This window comes from Emiliania huxleyi (genome assembly GCF_000372725.1).
Source record: "Emiliania huxleyi CCMP1516 unplaced genomic scaffold EMIHUscaffold_102, whole genome shotgun sequence".
In the NCBI taxonomy this organism is placed as follows: domain Eukaryota; phylum Haptophyta; order Isochrysidales; family Noelaerhabdaceae; genus Emiliania; species Emiliania huxleyi.
Genome location: NW_005202303.1, coordinates 57,506 through 76,407, shown reverse-complemented (window position 1 = coordinate 76,407; position 18,902 = coordinate 57,506). Strand labels below are relative to the sequence as shown.

Genomic DNA, 18,902 nt, shown 5'->3' with positions numbered 1-18,902 from the left:
AGCATAATTCACACAAGCAGATGCCCTCCTCCGCGAGCGAGGCGTGGAAGAAAGGAGACGGCCGCGATGCAGCGATGTCGACGTGCTTTTTATTAACAAAGGCGCAAAAAAAGAGAAATGGGAGCGCCTCAGCGCACCTTATTTTCTTATTAACAAGGACAAAAAAGAAACTGGCAAGAAACGCGGGTGTGCGCCCTCTCTTTTTTGCACTCCTAGGCTCGCTCGCGGCAGTCTCCCAGCGACAAAGCGGGTAGGTAGGCAGCCAACAATTTCCAACGGCCCTCTTCGAGCCTTCTCTTCGAGCCTTCCGAGACCGTCGAGATATGAGCGACGAGGTCCTTCGCGACTTCCTCTCAGCGCACAGCCTCGCACACCTGGCGCCGGCCCTCCTGGACGAGGAGCTTACCGTGCGGCTGCTCCGCACCATGTCGAATGTGTCCAGCTGCCTTGCCGAGATCGGCATTGGCGAGGCTGATGCCCAGGCGCTCGCAAGGGCTCTCGCCGATCCCGCCTCCGCCTCCTCGTCCACCGCCGCCACCGACGAGGCCTGCTGCTACCGGGTCGCGCCCGGGCCGGGCTCGCGCGTCGTCGCGCCGCCCGCGCCGCTGCCCGCCGGCAGCCGCCGCCTCGCGTTAGACGAGGACTTCCCGGGGCTGAGGCGCGTGCACGCGTCGCCTCCCGTCTACCTGGTCAAAGGCTTTCTTCCCGCCGCCGAGTGCGCGGCGCTCACGCGCACGGGCGTGCCGCTGCTGCTGCGCTCGCGGACCGATGGCGGCGTGTCCGCCGGCCGCACCTCCGACTCGATCTTCCTCACCTCTGGCTGCGCCGACGCGTGCGCGCCGTCGCTCCTCGCGCGCGTGCGCCGCCTCTTTCTGGGCCTGCCCTTCGCTAGAATTTACAGACAACACTCCCTGTCACGGCGGAGAGGCTCGACACAGGTGCGGACTGGCGCGTGCTAGCACTAACACAGGCAAACCGCCGGAGCCCCGCTAGAAGCTGAATACGTGTTCTTGTGTCTTAAGGTCTTCCTAGTAGCGCTCGAGAGGACACGTATTCCGCCGTATTCCAAGGTGCTCCGTTGTGCTCACGCGGTGCTCTGACTCTGCACAACACCGCCTTCCCGCCCCTGACGTTGGCGCATTCATGACGCAGGCCTGCCTCGCTCGCGGATGGAGGAGCCGCAGCTGGCGCGGTACGGGGCGGGCCAGAGGGACGGCGAGGTGCATATTTCTTTTTGCCACGTGTCTTTTTTCTTCTGTAGGTACGGGGCCGGCCAGAGGTACACTGAGCACTACGACACCCCCACCACAGGGCCGGAGCTGGAGCAGGCGCGAGATCGCCCGAGATTGCCGCGAGATTGTACGAGATTGGCCGGATCGAACCTCGAGAGTCGAGGTGGATGTGTGAGAGGGCGTGAGAGGGCGGTGTTTGGGGTTGGAGCTGCTCGCGGGGCACGCTCGTCACCCATCACCCTTCACCCATCACAAATGGCTGGCTTCTCGAGTCTTCACCGAGAGGAGCTGGAGCAGGCGGGGCACGCTGCTGGCCCAGGCCTGCGACTCGCGACGGTCCTCGTCTACCTCACCAGCCTCGCGAGCGGAGGTCGAGTTGAGTTTTAATTCGGAGCGCAGTACTAATTAATCGAGCCTCGCGAGGCGGAGGTCTGCCATCCTACACGATCTGGGTCTGGTCCCGTGTGGTGCAATCCCCCGTTAGTTGCAGGGTTCACCCACCTTGGTGGGTATGGGATCCTACCTAGCCCCCACGCACCGCTCACCCACGCGCACTGGGCCTTGCACTTTGAATGCCGTGCGGCCCCTGGCGTTTAGAGGTGGAGTCGCGAGGGGCTGCCCGGCCCTTTCTGCACCACCTTTGTGTGTTGTGGCGAAATTCCCGATTCCGTACTTCGTCTCACCTAGGTGAGACGGACTTCCCGCGGCTGGGGCTGCGCGTGCGGCCGCGGCGGGGGTGTGCTCTCGTCTTCTTCCCCGCGAGCGAGGATTGGCTGGTTTAGAAGCAAGCTATATACGTATTCTTGTGGTCCAACCCGTACTCATGAGGACACATGCTCAGCTGTATTCAGCCGTATTCCGCTGTATTCCGCTGTATTATAGCCCTGCGTACTCACGCGGTGCTCTGAGGACTCTGCACAAGACCGCCTCCCCGCCCCGATGATGGTGTACTCATCACGTAGGACGGGCTGCCCTGCCCCGACTCGCTCCACGCCGCGCTCCCCGTGCCGTCCGGGGAGGGCGAGAAGTGGATCTGCACCGTGTGGGTGCGGCAGAGGGAGGACGACGAGCGCGCCTCCGATGGCGCTACGGCCGGCGCGGCCGGCGCCGTGGGCTCGCTCGGGCAGGCGCTGCTGGCGGGGCTGAATACAGGAGGGCTGGGATGAGCAGGCGCACAACCACCCTGTCTTTCGATATTTGAAGTTGAATTGCGCGAGTTCGACCCCCCCCCCCCCCCTCCCCTCCAAACCCTCCCCCCCATCGTTAGACGTGGAGACGCGGAGACGCGAGGGTCTGAGCTACCCCGACAACGGTGACTGAGCGCCCGGAGCCATTTTCGCACCTCGATATGCTGCCGCTCCTGGCGATCGGATTCGCACCGCAGCGGCCGCTGCCGACCGCGGCTGCCGCGCGGGAGCGGGCAGCGGCCTCTCTCGTGCGCGCCTCCGCCGACGTGACCGCGTCACTCCAAAGCCGCGCCTGCCTCCCCGGCCGAGCCGCGCTCTCCGCCCGCATGGCCGGTGAAGAGGACCCCAAGTCGGTCGCCGCGCTCGGCAGCGATGCTGCAAAAAAGGCTGCCGGAGCGGTGGGCGGCAAGGCAGCCAAGACGGCGCTTGCTCTGGCGGCTGACTGGGTGGCCGGCGCGCGGGAGCGCGCCATCAATCCGGACAAGGAGGAGGCCCGCATCTCGGCCCTCATCGCCGATGCGCAGGCGATCAAGCAGCAGGCGGATGAGCAGCGAAAGAGCGCGGGCGGAGCTGTGGAGGAGCTGTCGTGGACCAAGCTCGACCAGGCCGCGCAGACCAAGGTGAACGCGGCGGCGGCGCGCGCCAAGGCTCGCGCCGCGCGGATAGCGGCTGGCGAGGAGATGGCGGCCGAGGCGCGGACAGCCGCCTCGGCGGTGGCGAAAGCAGCGCAGGGAGTGGCGCTTGACACGGTGCTCGCAGCGGCCGCCGCTGCAGCGGAGACGGCGGCCGAGGCCGTCGCGCCGCTCCAGCTGCCGCCCTCGCCGGTGCCGGAGGAGGAGCCGACGCCCGCTGTGGCGGCCGCCGAGGCCTATGACGCGCCGCAGTCGACTGTTTCTTCGTGGGCGAGGCCCGCCGAGGTTGTGTACGACGCGGGCCCGCAGTCTAGGGTGCGCTCGTGGGCGAGGGGGGTGGCGTCGTGGGCGAGAGGGGCGCGAGCCGACCACCGCAGGGCCTTCACCGCTGGGGAGCAGCGGGACCGCCTCGCCGGGCTCGAGGCCTCGCTGGCCGTCCTCGGCCTGACTGAGCTAGGCCGAGACACTTCCGAGACACTTCCGAGACACTGCCGAGATATCTCCGAGATATCTCCGAGACGCTTCCGAGGCACCGCCACTCTGCCCCACTCACTTGCTCGCCCCCCTCCCAAGGCGAGGAGCGGCTGACTCCGCGGCGGTTGCGCGACGCCTTCCGCGCGCGCTCGAGGGAGCTCCACCCCGACACGCGTTCCTTTGGCTTCCGCCGGCGCGCGGCAGCGGTTCAGTGGCTCTTCTCGGCCCTTGCCCTGAAGCTTCTCGGAACTTTCCTCGTAGGCGAGCGGCCGCTCCCGACGCGGAGGGCGCGGGTGTCTATGAGCTCAACGCGGCGTACGAGAGGGTGCGCAAGGTGCTGTGATCATGCTTATTACATCATTATATCATTACTGTCTTTGTTGTTTTGTGATTGTGTGGCATGTGCGTGTGGCCGTCATCGCCTGCTGGCGCCTCCGCGCGGAGGTCGCAAGGTTGAGCTGAGTCATGTGCATAGTTTAGTCGACCGTTTCGCGCATGTGTTATATGCAGTCCAGTCCAGACATCACCTTCTCTGGTAGAACGGGTACGAGATGTATGTAGGGAGTACCGTATTCGCAAAGAGGAGCCCCGCGCACGCACGTCGCACGACGGACTCCGAGCGAGCGACTCCGCAGGAGAAACCCCTCCCGCCCGTGCTTGCGCAGCGCAGCCTCACCAGAGCCGCCCGCTTTCGCTCCGACTCGCGACGAGGCTGCTCGAGGCCACACAGAGATCTTCCTGGCGAGGACTCGGACAATGTGGATGCCACGCTGGTAGGCTCTGCGGCTGGCTTTCCCTGCAGCTGCACGCCAGACTTCTTCCGCGTTGAGAGCTGACCCAAGCCGGAAGGACAGCGTCGTCTGGGACGGACGATGGTGCTCACGTCTGCGTCCTACCTAGGCTAGCGCGTTCTCACACTCTCACAGTGTGCCCAGCGTGCAGCCAGAGCCGCGGACCCATCCTGGTTCCTGCGCCCCCCTCACTCTCTGCTGGACTCAGCTGTCTGCGAGGTTTGTTAATGCCAGTGCGCGCCATCGTGGTGTTAGAAGTAGAGTGTATCGCGCGCCTTGCCGGGGGGGGGGGGGCGGGGGGGAAGAGGAATCTCTTAATTAGCGCCATCGCCATGGTGCTGCAAGCAGTCACGTTTCGCGAACACTGTGGTCTGATGAGCGCCCGCCGGCGGCCGCCCGTCCACTCCCTCGCGTTCGACGCTCGCACCGTTGTCGGGTGCAAGATGGCTTCACATATGCCGCTCGTCGTCGACGACAGCTTCGTTGCCTTCTACGACGTCGGTGTAACGATCGGATGAGCGCTGGCACGCATTCTTCGAGGCCACTGTCCGGCGTGGCCTTGTTGCAAGCTCGCTTTTTGCTCAGCTCGCATGTGCGGTCGACGCTGAGGAGACCGAAGACGGAGATGCGAGCAAAGCAGCTCGAGACCTTTAAGATCGGCCTCGCGTTGCGCATGCCTTTCTATGTCTGTGCAACCGGCCTCACTTCTCGACCCGACCTCAATGGCGTCTTCGCCCAGGTGGCGGCGCGCCTCGACCCGGAGAGCGGGCGCCTGCCGACTCGCGTTTTCATCTACAACGAGGCTCAAAGCATCCTCGTGAAGGCCGACAACCTGGTGCCCACACTGATCACAACGGGCAAGGTGGTCCGCATGCTTAAGCACCAGGCAAGCCTTTTTGAGGCGAGGAACGACCTTGTCGAAGCCTCGCTGTACCTCGTCAATGCGGCGCTCCTCGATCCCAGTGAGTCCGCGTGGCGCGGCGCCGTGGCAGCGCTGCCACCCACGAAGCGGTACGTCGACGTTCTATTCGACGATCTAGCGGCCACTCCGCCTGGACAGATCTGGACGCCCTCTGCCTTCGGACAAGCTTGCCACGTTCGCGGCCGCTCTGGACAAGCACATCTCTGTCAGCCTGCTGCGCCGCGGGCAGAGCTTACTCGCCGAGACGCCGCCGGGTGAGCGCCCGGCCGCATTCTCCGATTTCTCTGGGGCGAAGCGGCGCGTGAGCGAGGCGCTCATGCGCTCGCACCAGACGCCCGAGGCTCGCTTCTTCGACCACATGCACCTTGCGGTCCACGTGCTCCTCGGGTCGTGCAGCCGACGAAGGGGTAGGCCCAACTGTTGCATTCCATGGTGAAACATTTTCAGTGTATGTAGCTCTTACGATTTTGGAGGCAACGTACGTACTCTCTCTCTGGAGGCAAAGGAATTTGTTCCCGTTGCATTCACCCAGCAGAGTTGGCGGCGAAAGGTGTGTCGCAGGCCCACTAGGGGGCTGGGTTGTCGCAGAAGGTCCGTGCCCCATGATGGTTAAAGCCGTCGAGCCGAGTCGACTGTTGGGGGAAGAGTGCACATGTAGCGGGCTGCGAAGGCGCCGGAAATCAAAGTGGCCGCTGTGGGTGAATGACGCCTCAGGGGCAGGCTGTGGCATGTGCTCTATAGCCTGAGAGGTCGTGTGGGGCGAGGCACACATGTCAAACAAAAGACATGTCCTCGGAGTGTTCTGGCCAAAGTTCAAACTTTATCGACAAAACCTTCAGAAATGGATTGTCGATGCAAACGGCAGGCTCGAACGTGCTCGAAGAGACCGACTGGACCCCATTGTTCAGATCTTTCGGCTCGATTGGGGTTGTGCTCGCACATGCCAGGCGCCCAGGTGGTGGCTGGCATATAGAGTGCAAGATTTGTCCATGGCAGCGCACACGTTGGAGCTGCCATGGCGGTCAACGCTGTCATGTCGATGGTGGTGTCGGCCTCGGCGATGCAATAGTCGAGGTACTGTCCGGAGGATAAGCCATACTCGATAGCGGTCCCGCCATGGCTCCCGCATAGAAGCAGGAGGCTAGGCAGAGGCCTCATCGCCGAAACACGAATCTCCAATCCAAATCTCAGGAACATAGTGTGAATGCCCGGGAACATTTTCATCTTTTTTCGCTTCGCGGCCTGGGGATAGGTAGGGAGGGAGGGCGCGCAGACCCCCTATCCGGGTTGGAGCCGGAACCCCTGGGAGGGTCGAGGGTCGACGTTCCGACGTTCCGGAACGCGGCGCCGCTGTGGTGTAGCGCTTGCCTGTGTGCGCTACGTTTGTGTATACACGTGTGTGTGTATATGCCATCTGCCCTTCTCGCCGCCGCCGCCGCGACGAGCTCCCAGGCAGTGACCAACGTGACGCATGGTCGCTCTCTGGTCGCGCACGACATCTCGCGCGCGGGCACCTTCTGCCTGGGCGGCAAGCTGGTGCCGCTGACTTTCCTGCTCGGCTGCCAGCGCTGCGGCAGCAACAGCCTCTACGAGGATATCGTCGGGAGCATCCGCGGCGCGCGCTCCGGCCACGCGCTGCGCGGCGAGCCCGACTACTACGCACGAGAACAGCACTTTTACGCCACCGACAGCTGGTCGCGCGGGATGGGCTTCTACGCCGACCACTTTCCGGAGTGCCCGGGCCGGAACGCGCACCCGCAGTACCAGTTCACCGTCGACGCGACCCCCGCGTACCTCCGGAAGCCTATCGTCGCCGACCGCCTCCAAGCCACGCTGCCTGGCGCCGCGCAGCCGCTCCTCAAGTTCGTCGTCATCTTGCGCGACCCCGCCCTTCGGCTCTACGCGTACTGGGACGCCTTCGTGCTGTCTGGCACCGGCGTCAAGAACTTTGACAACTGGCTCAAGGTGACGATGGACGCGGTACGCGAGTGCCAGCGCAACCACGGCGACGACCTCTGGCCGCCGCCCGACACCTTCCACTGCGACGAAGGCGCGAGGTATGGGGAGATATGGGGAGATACGGGGAGATACGACACGCAGCGAGGTATGGGGAGATGTGGGGAGATGTGGAGATATGACCTGCCGGCGCCGCTCCTCGGGCCGACGCGCCCGCGACAGCACACGCCTGGCCTCGCTCCCTCCCCGCAGACGCGATAGAGGGCGTGGCCGCGGGCGTGTACCACGCGCAGCTCGAGTACTGGTTCAAACGGTTCGGGCCGAAGCGCTTCCTCCTCACGTCGACGGACGCCTACGAGGAGGACACACAGCGCGTGGTCAAGGACGTCTCGCACTTCCTCACCGGCTCGGCCGAGCTCGCCTCGCCCGCACGCCACCCGTCCAACATCGACTCGATCAAGGTGTTTGGCGGCATGTCGAGCGACGCCCGCACCAAGCTGGGCCGCTTCTACCAGCCGCACAACTCCAAGCTGCTCCACCTGCTGACGCACCAGACGCAGGTCACCTTCTCGCCCTCGGTCAAGCAGTTGGGCGTCCAGGGCTGGATCGCGGGGGGGTAGTTCGTAGACGCCGCGCGCGCGCCGGCAGAGAGCTCGTCGATGTCGGCGTCGGTCGCAGAGACGTCAACGCCGACCGCTTCGGCCGCCGCGCGCAGCTCCCCTGATTTCCCTCTCGGCGCGAACGCGGCAGGACGCTCTAGGGCGGACAGTCGTGGGTCAGCGGGCTGTGTGTGAAGCACGACCCGGCCCCAGCATCGTCCCGCCACGCGCCAGTTGTTGGTAAATAAATAAAAAACGGACACCTCTCTACTGTGAGATGGGTAAAAAGGAACAGGTCCCCGCCCTTGCGATCTTTGTGCAGGGTTCTTTGTCGGGGTGTGGTCGGCGACTAGCCGGGGTCGTCCTCCCGATGGGGGACTAGCACTAGCCGTCTTCCACATGGTACCTCGGGTCCCTGCTGCTCCTAATCTCTTCGTACATCCTCCTGCTGATCTCCGCAAAGTCCTGCTCCCTCCCTCGTCTCGCCCTGCGCGTCTGCTCCGCCTCACCGTCTTCTGCCTTGCGTCGTCTGGCGACGGGTCCTCCATAGTCGGTCGAGGTCGCCGCCCTCCTCGTGCCTCTTCCCAACGTTCCCTCGGCGGCCGATGCCGTCTGCTCCGGCTCCCCAGTCCCCGGGTCTGCCCTGCTCTCGTCTGCGCTAGTTTCTGCTTCGTCCTCACCGGCGTCTCTCCTCTTCCTTCTCCCCTTTTTGTACGTACTTTTAGCTTACTGGGAGAAAAGAGAGAGGGGGTTGTGTTCTCTACTTTTGTACGTACTTTTAGCTTACTGGGAGAAAAGAGAGAGGGGGTTGTGTTCTCTAGGCCCCTAGGGGCCCTACGCGCGGCGTGAGAGCTCGGAAGCGAGCTTAGCACGGCGATCGAGGATGGCACGGTTCACCCCCTTCACCGAAGCGATGGAGATGCGTTCCGCGTGGTGTGACACAAATGAGAGGCGGGAGTGGGGAGGGTACGCGGTGCGGTCAACGCCCGAGCGTTGAGCCTTGCGCGCAAGGCAGTTTTGATCTTTGCAACTGCAGGCGGCGAGAAGCCGCCGCCTGCTTTGTACATCGCGTCGATTCCTGTTCGCGTGAGCACCATCCTGAAGCCCGCCCAGCAGCTGAACCGCTCCCTAAGTCGAAGGAGCATCATCAGTCTCACCCACTTCGCTCGCTGCCCACTGTCACCGCTCCCTCCCGCTTGAGCCGCCGTCGCGGCCCTCGTTCGTCCCACTGGCTGTTGGCCCGTCCCTGCGTTGCCTGCGTTATCCCTCCTCTGCGACTCCCTCAAGGCCGGCCGAGCCTCTTTCCACCCAGTGAAGAGCTTCCTCAGCCACTCGATGTGTTCCTCTCTCTTCACTATGCGCGCCGTAGCCTCATCATTGAGCTGGATCCACCTCTGCACCGCGCCCGTCGCCGCCTCGGCCACGACTTGCAAGTTCCTCGTGACCCCGGCGCCAAGGTCCCTCCGGCTCTTCTCCGAGTCATCTACCAGCGCCGGCAACACCCCCCCGACGGCTGGGGCTAGTGCATCGTACCCGTCCTCATCAAGCACCCTATAGCGTGAGCCCTTCAGCGGAGCGACATGCGCTATCCTCAGCGTCTTCAGCGTATCCTTGGAGTCGGGTGCCGCCTGGGCTACTTTGCTGATCGCCGTCCCCGTCTGCGCTCGCGCTACTCTGAGGAACCACCTGGCCTGCTCCCTATTCCCCAGGCAGGCGCCGCTAAGCAAGTGCGCCATCGTCGCTCTAGGCGGGTTCTCATCTTCCTCGGTCCATTGCTGCGCGGCTTTCCGCACGATCGGACACAGCGGGTCTCGCTTTAGTGCCGCCCTCCTCGCCGCGTCCCTCGCGGCCTTACAGACGAGGCAGCCCCTGAGTTCGCTCCTTGTGGCGGCGCCCGGGGTCTCTCTCCCCGCCTCTCCCCGCATAATCCTCTCGTGGTGCGCTCCGTGTGGCACCCCCGCCTGCTGCCGCACACGCGCTCCCATGACGGTCTTGTCACCACGTTATGATCATCCACGTCGGCGAATTCAATCTCGCGCTCGCCGTGCTGATCCTTGATCCGCTGGCGCTTGTCCCATTTGTGTCTCGTCGTTCCCCTGACCACATCGCTCCACAGCGGCCCCGTCACCCCTGCCGTGTGCGACCCCGCCGTGAGCCCCTCGCCGAGCCGTCCTCGCACCCACTCGTTCGTGTGGCCGCGTGTGGCGTAATAAGTCCTCCGGTCCAGTACGTCTCCCTCGAGAGAGCCTTTTCGGTACGCCGCCTCGACTGCTGTAGCGCGGGCTTGCAGTCGCTCAAGACAGTTGTTGGTGCTCTTGTGGAGCATAAACATAAAATAAATAAATAAACCAAAAAAACGGACACCTGTCGCGAGCCGCACGAACTGAGTGTCTGTGACTGTATCTGAGAGACGGGTAATATAGGCAAAAACGCGAAAGACACCAACAGCGGAGTCGCGCAGGGGAGGGCGAGACGAGGGGGGAGGGGGAGGGAGCAGGACGTTGCGGAGATAAGCAGGAGGATGCACGAAGAGATTAGGAGCAGCAGGGACCCGAGGGACCATGTGGAAGACGGCTTAGTGCTAGTCCCCCATCGGGAGGACGACCCCGGCTAGTCGCCGACCACACCCACAAAGAACCCTCTACCCTGCACAAAGATCGCAAGGCCAAGGGCGCGCGGGGACCTGTTCGGCCTTCTTATTACCCATCTCACAGTAGAGGTGTCAAAGAACTGACTGAGTGGCACCCTCGGAAGGGGACCCCAGCGCCGGCATCATCCGTGAAGGCACAAGTGTTCGAAGAGAGAGTGGACCTGAGCAATGATATGACTGGGCGGCAAATGATAGCAGTGGGCGTCAGAAGACTCGTCCTTGCTCGAGGAGAGCTCGATAGACTCGAGGGGCCAGGATATGCAGCCAGGAGGGCGGAGCTGCGCCGAAAGGCCTGAGGGAGGGTGTAGAGGATGTAGAGTGTAGAGCGCTGTAGAGTTGTAGAGATGTAGAGCGCTCTGGAGTGCTGTAGAGCTGTAGAGCTCTACATCCGCCGCGGGACGAAGCGCCTGCGTTGTAGAGCGATGTAGAGCGCGATTTTGTTGTAGAGTTTGTTGTAGAGGCTCTACAGCCAAACCGCCGGGAAGGCAGTGACTCAAAGAGGTCGAGTCGCACTAATGGGGTGTCTCTGAGCTTACTGGAGCTCTGACGGACGGCCCTGACTATCCCTGACACACAGAGAGTCACTCTGACAGCACACAACACCCTATAACTGCGTCATGACCAGCCTGCCATGCGTCGCCGGTGCCGCATTCGTCGCAGTGTGCTCCTTCAGCAGGCGGTGGACTGTCGGCTGCGAGGACGGTCGCATTTGCGTGAGGCGAGGCGAGCATTCAGACGCGTTGCATGCGCCATGCCTCGCGCCAGCGCGTGCGGGAGCTCCGTGGCTGAGCGTTGAGTCCAGGCGAGAGGAGTTGCGCTGGCCACTATCGCTACACCTAGCCGAGCTGACGCGCCGAGGCGCCGGCCAGTCGCAGGGCAGCCGTGAGGCATGCCACAGCAGCAGAGGCACCTCCCACCCATTGGGCGGGCAGACAGAAAAGGCCAGGGCAGCACTGGCAAGTGCAACGCGCCTCATGTCGGAGAGCGACCGTGCCTCGTTCGCCGCTTATGGTGTAGAGTTTGTTGTAGAGATTTTACGTTGTACTCTCTCTCTCACGTTGTAGAGAGCGCGCCTCTACATCGCTCTACATCGGACTCACATCGTCACGCGGCGGAGAGGTGTGTGGCCAGCGAACAGGTCCCCCTCCGCCCGCCCGCTTTGTGATCTTTGACTTTCTAGGCGTTGTGATTCTCAAACGTAAAAAGAGGAGACGCATGCATCAGTCCAACACGCCAACGTACAACGTTCCAATAGAGAGAGAGCCAAGAGAGAGCGCCGCCCCGACACGAGCGCCCCCTCCACGCTCCAGGGTCCAGGAGCCACCCCAGTCGACCAGTGCAGAGTTCAGAGAGCGATGCGCAGAGAGAGAGAGAGAAAGCGAGGGCGCAAGATAGCGGTGGCACCCGACCATGCAAGCAGTCCCAGCTCCGCGGTGCCGGGAAAAGATGCTCGAGCCGCGCGCCGCAAGACACAAGCCACCCCAGCCCTTGAAGACCAACGCCTTGAGTTCCGGACCATTTGCTCACCAGAGTTTGTCCACCACTGCTTCACTGCATGTGGAACTTGACGCGCAGCAGGTACTTTTGGCGGACCTGCGCCACGTCGTAGACGATAAACTCGTTGTATAGCAGCGAGGAGCCCGCCACGGCTGTCTTCTTGGCCTTCCCCTTTGGAACGAGCACGGCCGGGTCGGACGGCAGCGGCACTGTGCCGGCGGGGTCCGGCCCAGTCGCTCCCTTGCCGAAAGTGGAGTCCTTTCCAGCCTTCTTCGCCGACGCGCCCGCGCGGTACTCGGCCTGGAGACGCTCGTACTGGTCGCCGAGCGACACGTCGCACAGCAGCAGCACGCCCGTCGGCGCCTGGCGCGAGGCGAAGCAGTAGTTTGCGCTCTTGGAGACCATGTCTGCGAAATAGACGCCCTTGTCAAACATGTAGCCCGTGACGGGCGCCTCGGGCGGCGCGATGCGCAGCCCCTGCGAGAGGATGCCCGCCCAGTTGGTCAGGCGCGAGCCGTGCCACAGCAGCTGCCGGTTGCCCTTGTCGACGAAGCGCTCCGCCTCGCCGGGCCGCTCCACCTCGAAGGCCTAAGGTAAGGTAAGCTTCTCCACACACAAGTGGGTCGGGGCAAGGGCCGGGAAAGCCCTCGCGACTCCACGTCTAAAAAGACAGCAGCCCTCGGCATAAGGCCCAGTACGCTGTGGGTGAGCGGTGTGCGTGCGTGGGTGAGCGGTGTGGGAGTGTGTGTGTGGGAGTGTGTGTGTGTGTGTGTGTGTGTGTGTGTGTGTGTGTGTGTGTGTGTGTGTGTGTGTGTGTGTGTGTGTGTGTGTGTGTGTGTGTGTGTGTGTGTGTGTGTGTGTGTGTGTGTGTGTGTGTGTGTGTGTGTGTGTGTGTGTGTGTGTGTGTGTGTCGAAGGCCTGCTCCAGCTCGAGCGAGTACTGTCCGTGCGTGGCGGCGTGCGTGTTTGCCATGTACTGCTGCAGCAGCTGGTGCGTCGCCGACCCCTTGTCGATCGGCGTCAGCTTGGCACCTATCCGTGATTGCAGGAGGTTGCGGGAGGTTGCGGGAGGTTGCGGGAGGTTGTGGGAGGCTGTGAGCGTGGCGCCGATCTGGTCGTACTTGAGGTCGAGCGGGTGCTTGTCGAAGGCGGGCGCCTTGGTGTCGATGACGCGCGAGGCGAGCTCGATCTCGCCGAGCGCCTCCACCATCTCGATCTTGGCCTTGAGGCGCGAGGGCGTGTCGATGAGCGGCAGCCGCTGCAGCCGGTTGGCGGCGCCGCTCTTCTCGCTCACCTATTCACAGAGCGGGTGTGAAGAGAGGCTGTTCGCAACCGGTTGGCTGCGCCGCTCTTTCTTTTTCGCTCACAGACACGTGCGGGATCAGCGAGTAGAACTGGTTCGACAGCTCCACCACCCTCGCACCGCCGGCGGCACCTAGTCCCATACCTCCAGAGTACGGAACCCAGTGTGGGTTCAGTTCCATGGGTGGTGCGGTATCACGCACCGCCGTCGCCGCCGGAGCGGGAGGCCGAGGCCGAGGCGGAGGAGGAGGCCGAGGCGGAGGAGGCCGCCGGCCCAACGATCACCTCGGCGAGATGCTGCAGCACCTCGTACCCCTGCAGGATGGTGCGGCGGGCGGTGGTGAGGGCGGCAGGCGAGGGCGGCGGGCTGGGCGGCGGCGGCTCGGCGGCAGCGGAGAGGGGGTGGGGAGGGGGCGGAGGGGGGCGGACGGCGGCGACGGTGGCGGGCGAGGGCGGTGGCGGGCGAGGGCTGCCGGCGCCTGCAGGATGGTGCGGCGCTGCAGCTTTCCGAGAGGCATCTTGTCCGCGTCGAAGCCAATCTCGCGCATCTGCGCCTCCATCATCTTCACGTCGCACAGGAGGGAGACGAGCGATCCGACCCGCTCGTCCAGCCCGCTGCGGAGCGGCTCGCCGCCGGACGAGCTCCCGCCTCCTCCTCCGCCGCGCGCGCTCGGCGCGGGGTCCGGCTCGTCGGCGCCATAGTCAACGGCGAGCAGGGTGTACTTGCCTGGCACCGCGCGGAAGGTGTCGCGCTGCGCCCAGCTGTTCTTCGTCTTGTCGTGGAACTTCTTGTGGAACGAGTCGAGGCAGGCGTCCAGCGACGCGCCTGCCCGAGCCGGCCGGGCGCAGCTGCGGCGTCTTGTTTAGGAGGTGCGGAGGCTGTGCGCGGAGGTGTGCGCAGCAGAGGGGCGGCGAGGGGAGGGGAAGGCGGGGCGGGCGGGGCGAGGGGTGGGCGCGCGGCGAGAGGAGGGGGGGGCGGGGGGGGCGGGACGGGCGGGGGCGAGGGGCGGGCGCGCGCCCGAAGGCGGGAGCAGTGCGGACTGGCCCTTCTCGCCCACGCGGCCCCAGCGGGTCCACGTGTAGTACTTTGGCGGGGAAGCGTCCGTCTCGAGCAGCTGGATGACGTAGAACTTGTTGGCGTTCTTGACGATGTCGGTCTGGTTGAGCAGCGCGTCAAACACCTCTCCGCCGCTCCCCTCATACACGTGCGTCGTCGCCGCGACATCGCAGTACGAGTCGACCGCCGCGCGCCCCTTGACAATCGCGGTCCGGATCGACTTGGACGGGGCCGCGGCCGCGGCCGGCGGGGCAGGCTTGGCCACCTTGGCGGGCGGCTCGTCCTCAGGCGCGGCTGCGCGCTTGCGCAGATCGGTGAGGCGGGCAGCGAGCACGGCCTTGGTGCCGGACGTGTCGGCGCCGAGCGCGGAGAGACTGTTGCGAAGCTCCTGCACCTTCATGCCCGACACAGCGGCGGCGGCGGGCGCGGCGTCCGAAGTGGGTGCGTTCTGCTTCTTGGGCGGCATGGTCCCGCTGAGTGGTCGAAGGCGAAGGCGTTTGGCGCCGAAGGTTTTTATTCGATTTCTTGTTAGTAGTGGGCGCGCACTTCGTCGTTTTTGACCGCGCAAGACAAAGGGTGGCTCAGGGCTCTGCCCGCAAGGCGACGCGGTACCATTGACTAATCCCGGGATTCACACCCACACAGCCACCTGCGGCCTGGCCAGCCTGTTCCTGGCTCGTGCCCAGTTAACGCTGCAGAGCCTGCGTAGACGCCACAGACGCCAATTCTGCAGCCCACAGCCCTGGGCAACTCGAGGGCCAGCAGTATACGACGACGACGACATCTCACACCCCGCGCTGGCCAGCGCCATCAGCCCCTCACGGCCCGGCCCAACCTTCCCTTCCCCACCCTCGCCTCCTCCAGTGCCTCCAATCAAGTCGCACCTCTCTTCTTCAGCGAATGCAGCGGCAGCACCACGTCAGAGGCCGGGCCGACTGGCGGACCTGCATGCCCAGCCATGCCCCGCTGAGTGGTCGAAGGCGTGAGCCAAGATTTCTTTTGTTAGTACGGGCGCGCAAGGGCCCGCAGGGGTTCATCCCACGGTCGCTCGCTTCTGTTTGTGATGTCGCGCTCCGATGGCGGCCCGAGTGCGTACCAGGCGGCGATGGCCCGCGAGCAGGCGCGGCTCGACGCCGCGCGCAAGCGCAGCTTGCACGAAGCGTCAGTGCACGGCGAGGCGCACGATGATGTCGAGTCGGCTTGGGACTCGGTGTGCGAGCGGCGGTCGCGACCACCAACCGCGAGCGCGCTCTGACCGAGAAGGCTCCTCTACCTGCAGGTTTTCGACGCGCAAAAGTCGGAGGTCGGCCCGTCCGAGGCGGAGGCGGCGCGGGCGCGCAAGCTGGCGCGTAAGACGGAGAAGCGTAAGGAGAAGGCGGCGAATCAGGCGGCCAACGCGGCCAACTGGTCGGTGTACGTGTGCGGCATCCCGACCGAGGTGTCGCACACGGCGGTGCAAAACCTCTTCTCCAAGGCGCGAGAGCTCGCCGGCATCGCCCGCCTGCGCGTGCCGCTCCCTCCCTCGCCTCCGCTGCGCGCATCTCGCCTCTCCTCCTCGCCCGTCACGCCTCGCACCCGCCGCCTCCCGCCTCCCCTTCCAAAGGCGGGCGAGGTGAAGCGCGTCAAGCTGTACAAGGACGGCCGCGGCGAGAACAAGGGCGACGGCATCGTGACGTTTGCCTCGGGCGGGGCGGTCAAGGCGGCCCTCGAGCCGGGCCGCGGGTGGGGTTGTGAACAGTGCAGCTATGGATAGTGCAGCTGTGAATAGGCGGCCCTCGAGCCGGGCCGCGAGTGGGCGCTCTTCGGCGAGCACCTCTCGGTCGCGCCGGCCACGTTCGACGACAAGCCGAAGGTGGCCGAGTCGGACTGGGGCCGGATCGCCGTCGTCTGCGGCATGTTCACGCAGGAGCAGCTAACCCTAACCCTAACCTAACCCTAACCCTAACCCTAACCCTAACCCTAACCCTAACCCTACTGCGGCATGGTCACGCAGGAGCAGCTCTCCACGTCGACCGACGCGAAAGAGATGATCCGAGGGATCGAAGAAGAGGCGTGGCTCGAGTGCGCGCGCCACGGCCGCATCGAGCGCGTGCAGTGCTTCGCCGCCGACGCCGCGTGCCCGGTCGTCCTGCGCTTCGAGGCCTCCTCGGCGGCGGCAGCGTGCGTCGACAGCATGAGCGGGCGCTACTACGACGAGCGCCAGCTAGAGGCGAGCCTCTACGACGGGCACCGCAAGCGCGTGATGCCGGACGACGTCGACATCGAGCGCTCTGTCCGGCTCGGCGCCGTCGTCGCGGAGCGGCGCGCGGAGCAGGAGCGGGAGGCGGCGGCGGTGGCGGCGGCGGCCGAGGCGGAGAAGGAGCGGGTGGCGGCGGAGGCGGCGGCCGAGGCGCTGGCGGCGGGCGAGGCGGCGGCGGCGGAGGCGGCGGCGGCGGCGGCGCGGGTGCGGCTGCCGCGCCACACGTACGTCAAGCTGGTCGGGCTGGTGAGCAAGCCGGAGAAGAATGGCGCGGTGGGTGTGGTGGAGGGGGTGGACGAGGGGAGCGGGCGGTACACGGTCAAGCTGCGCGAGGGCGGCGCGCTCGCGCTCAAGCTCGCCAACTTGCTTCAGATGGCCGAGGTGAGGCTCGTCGGCCATCTCGGGCCATCTCGGGGAATCTCGGGGAATCTCGGGGAATCTCGGGGAGTCTCGGGGGATCTCGGGGAGTCTCGGGGGATCTCGGGGGATCTCGAGATGGGAGGCCTGTAGACAAGAAACACAGATCGATCCTGGTTTCTTCTTCCAGGTGAGGCTCGTCGGCCTCGCGGCGTCGATGGCAGAGCACGAGGGCGCCACTGGGACCATCTTCGAGCGGAACGCAGAGGCGGAGATGTACGGCGTCGAGCTGGCGAGCGGGCAGAGCCTGCCGGTGGGGTACGCCAACGTGCGGCTTGCGGACGGCGCCCACGGCATCGTCGACGGGCTGCAGGGCGCCGCGCAGTACAACGGGCTCGTCGCGCGGGTGCTCGAGTTTGAGGAGTCGAGCGGCCGCTACCTCGCGCTGCTGGACGGCGGGAAGCAGCTGCGCTTGCGGCCGCAGAACTTGCGGCTCTAGGATGTACGCAGGCGTCCAGAGGGTGACGTTTGGTGGGGGGCGCACACGCGAGCACACGCTGGCCACGCTGCCCACGGACGGACGCAGCGACACACAACAAAGTTGGACGCACGCGGATAGCAGCGTCTGGTCGAGTCCTGCGCCATGCCAAATCGTGGCTCAGTCAAAAATTCTCTTTTACTCTCTTTTTGCGGTGTGGGATCTGGGATTCGGTTTTCGCTTTCGGACAGGCGTATACCGGTCTCACATGACCGGTCAAAATAAACGCGTGTAAGAGGAGACGCATGGGAACTCAAGTCATCACCAACACCAAGATTACCCACGCCAACTAGACACACCGCACTCGTTTTCACTGCGCGAGCACATCTGTCTCTTCCACCACCTCGTGTGTCTGGAGAAGTTTACCTTACCTTAGCTTTATCTGTCTCTTCCCGCGAGCCACATCCTGCGCCGGATGATCCGAGAGTGGCGGGAGGCGCATCCAGCACGGTAGGTTTGATTGTGTACCGCTCCGCCTGACTCCTCTTCGCCCCTCACTTTCCAGTTGTGCGTCCCCGTTGTTTTTTTGCAATTATACTTTCGCGCGCCGTCCGTAACAACCTGGGTCACTCCTTGTAGCCGCCGCGAGAGTGCGGCCCGCTCAGAAGGGGTAGGGCGTGGGCCTGTGGGCGTGGGGCGCACCCCACCCCGATCAACGCAAACAATAGGCATATGATCGCGGCGATCCACGCCGCCCGCAAACGCAAGAGGGAGGCCCAGGCACAGGCTGCGGCCGCGGCTCACAACCGCGAAGTTGCTTGCTCCGACACCGACTGCGAAGAGAGCACGCCGTCGGAGAGCGCTTGCTCTTATGCTCCGTCAGAGGCCGGTGGAGATGCGGCAGCCGAGCCCGCCCCAAAGTCGACAGCATTGACCTGGGAAGACATTGCTATGCCTCCTCCGAAGGGAGTCGTCTTCTGCCTCCCGCGCCAGCTCCAAGTCTACCAGGCCTATCAGAGCCAGCCGGTACAGATTGCCACTGCCGTCCTCATCGTCTCCAACTTTATCTTCAACATCGCCGAGAAGGAGTTTGATCCGTATGTGGACCAGCTCACGCCCGCAGTCTGGAAGTGGGGCGAGTTCTCATTCAACATGCTCTTCCTCATCGAGCTGCTCGTTAACTTCTACGGGCTCGCTTTTGCGTTCTGGCGTCACAACCCCGGTGCTGCTCGGGCCCGCAGCCCGCCCACCCTGCCCCGAGCCAGTCTTCTCACCGCCGCCCACCCTGACCCAGGCTGGAACATCTTCGACCTGCTTGTCGTCTGCATCGGCTGCGTCTCCATGGCGGAGGCGATCGGCGGCAATTTCATGCCACCGCAGCTCGCTCTCATTAGGAACCTTCGCGCCTTTCGCATCTTCCGCCTCTTCAAGCGGGTCAAGAGCCTCAACAAGATCCTGACATCGCTGGGCACCGCGATCCCCGGCGTGTTCAACGCCTTTGTGATCCAGGTCATCGTGATGTGCATTTAC

The 18,902-nt window shown here is 64.6% G+C and overlaps 6 protein-coding genes across 6 annotated transcripts; 4 read left to right on the top strand and 2 right to left on the bottom strand.

Annotated features, from left to right (window-relative positions):
• Positions 1-323: 323 nt before the first annotated feature.
• Positions 324-2,548, top strand: EMIHUDRAFT_222190 (hypothetical protein; the record flags this gene model as incomplete). The annotated part of the gene is made up of 9 exons (XM_005793211.1): positions 324-434; positions 642-857; positions 893-938; positions 1,153-1,220; positions 1,530-1,602; positions 1,920-2,008; positions 2,195-2,278; positions 2,385-2,448; positions 2,523-2,548. 9 exons carry the CDS (start codon positions 324-326, stop codon positions 2,546-2,548), a joined length of 777 nt encoding a protein of 258 aa, XP_005793268.1.
• A 2,223-nt stretch (positions 2,549-4,771) lies between these two features.
• EMIHUDRAFT_222188 (hypothetical protein) lies at positions 4,772-5,674 on the top strand (the record flags this gene model as incomplete). The annotated part of the gene is made up of 3 exons (XM_005793210.1): positions 4,772-4,817; positions 4,886-5,331; positions 5,405-5,674. 3 exons carry the CDS (start codon positions 4,772-4,774, stop codon positions 5,672-5,674), a joined length of 762 nt encoding a protein of 253 aa, XP_005793267.1.
• A 971-nt stretch (positions 5,675-6,645) lies between these two features.
• EMIHUDRAFT_222186 (hypothetical protein) lies at positions 6,646-7,814 on the top strand (the record flags this gene model as incomplete). Its single annotated transcript, XM_005793209.1, has 2 exons — positions 6,646-7,218; positions 7,458-7,814. The coding sequence occupies 2 exons, from the start codon at positions 6,646-6,648 to the stop codon at positions 7,812-7,814; spliced, it is 930 nt and encodes a 309-aa protein (XP_005793266.1).
• A 3,233-nt stretch (positions 7,815-11,047) lies between these two features.
• On the bottom strand, positions 11,048-11,419 carry EMIHUDRAFT_222184 (hypothetical protein; the record flags this gene model as incomplete). The annotated part of the gene is made up of 1 exon (XM_005793208.1): positions 11,048-11,419. The coding sequence occupies one exon, from the start codon at positions 11,417-11,419 to the stop codon at positions 11,048-11,050; it is 372 nt and encodes a 123-aa protein (XP_005793265.1).
• Positions 11,420-12,003: 584 nt separating this feature from the next.
• EMIHUDRAFT_41396 (hypothetical protein) lies at positions 12,004-14,497 on the bottom strand (the record flags this gene model as incomplete). The annotated part of the gene is made up of 6 exons (XM_005793207.1): positions 12,004-12,528; positions 12,881-12,927; positions 12,972-13,219; positions 13,311-13,355; positions 13,671-14,067; positions 14,233-14,497. Coding segments are annotated over 6 exons (1,527 nt in total), but the record flags the coding sequence as incomplete, so codon positions are not given.
• An 817-nt stretch (positions 14,498-15,314) lies between these two features.
• EMIHUDRAFT_439478 (hypothetical protein) lies at positions 15,315-17,368 on the top strand. Its single transcript, XM_005793206.1, has 5 exons — positions 15,315-15,508; positions 15,578-15,772; positions 15,902-15,997; positions 16,067-16,210; positions 16,298-17,368. The coding sequence occupies exons 1-5, from the start codon at positions 15,362-15,364 to the stop codon at positions 17,045-17,047; spliced, it is 1,332 nt and encodes a 443-aa protein (XP_005793263.1). The 5' UTR covers positions 15,315-15,361; the 3' UTR covers positions 17,048-17,368.
• The last annotated feature ends 1,534 nt before the right edge of the window (positions 17,369-18,902 follow it).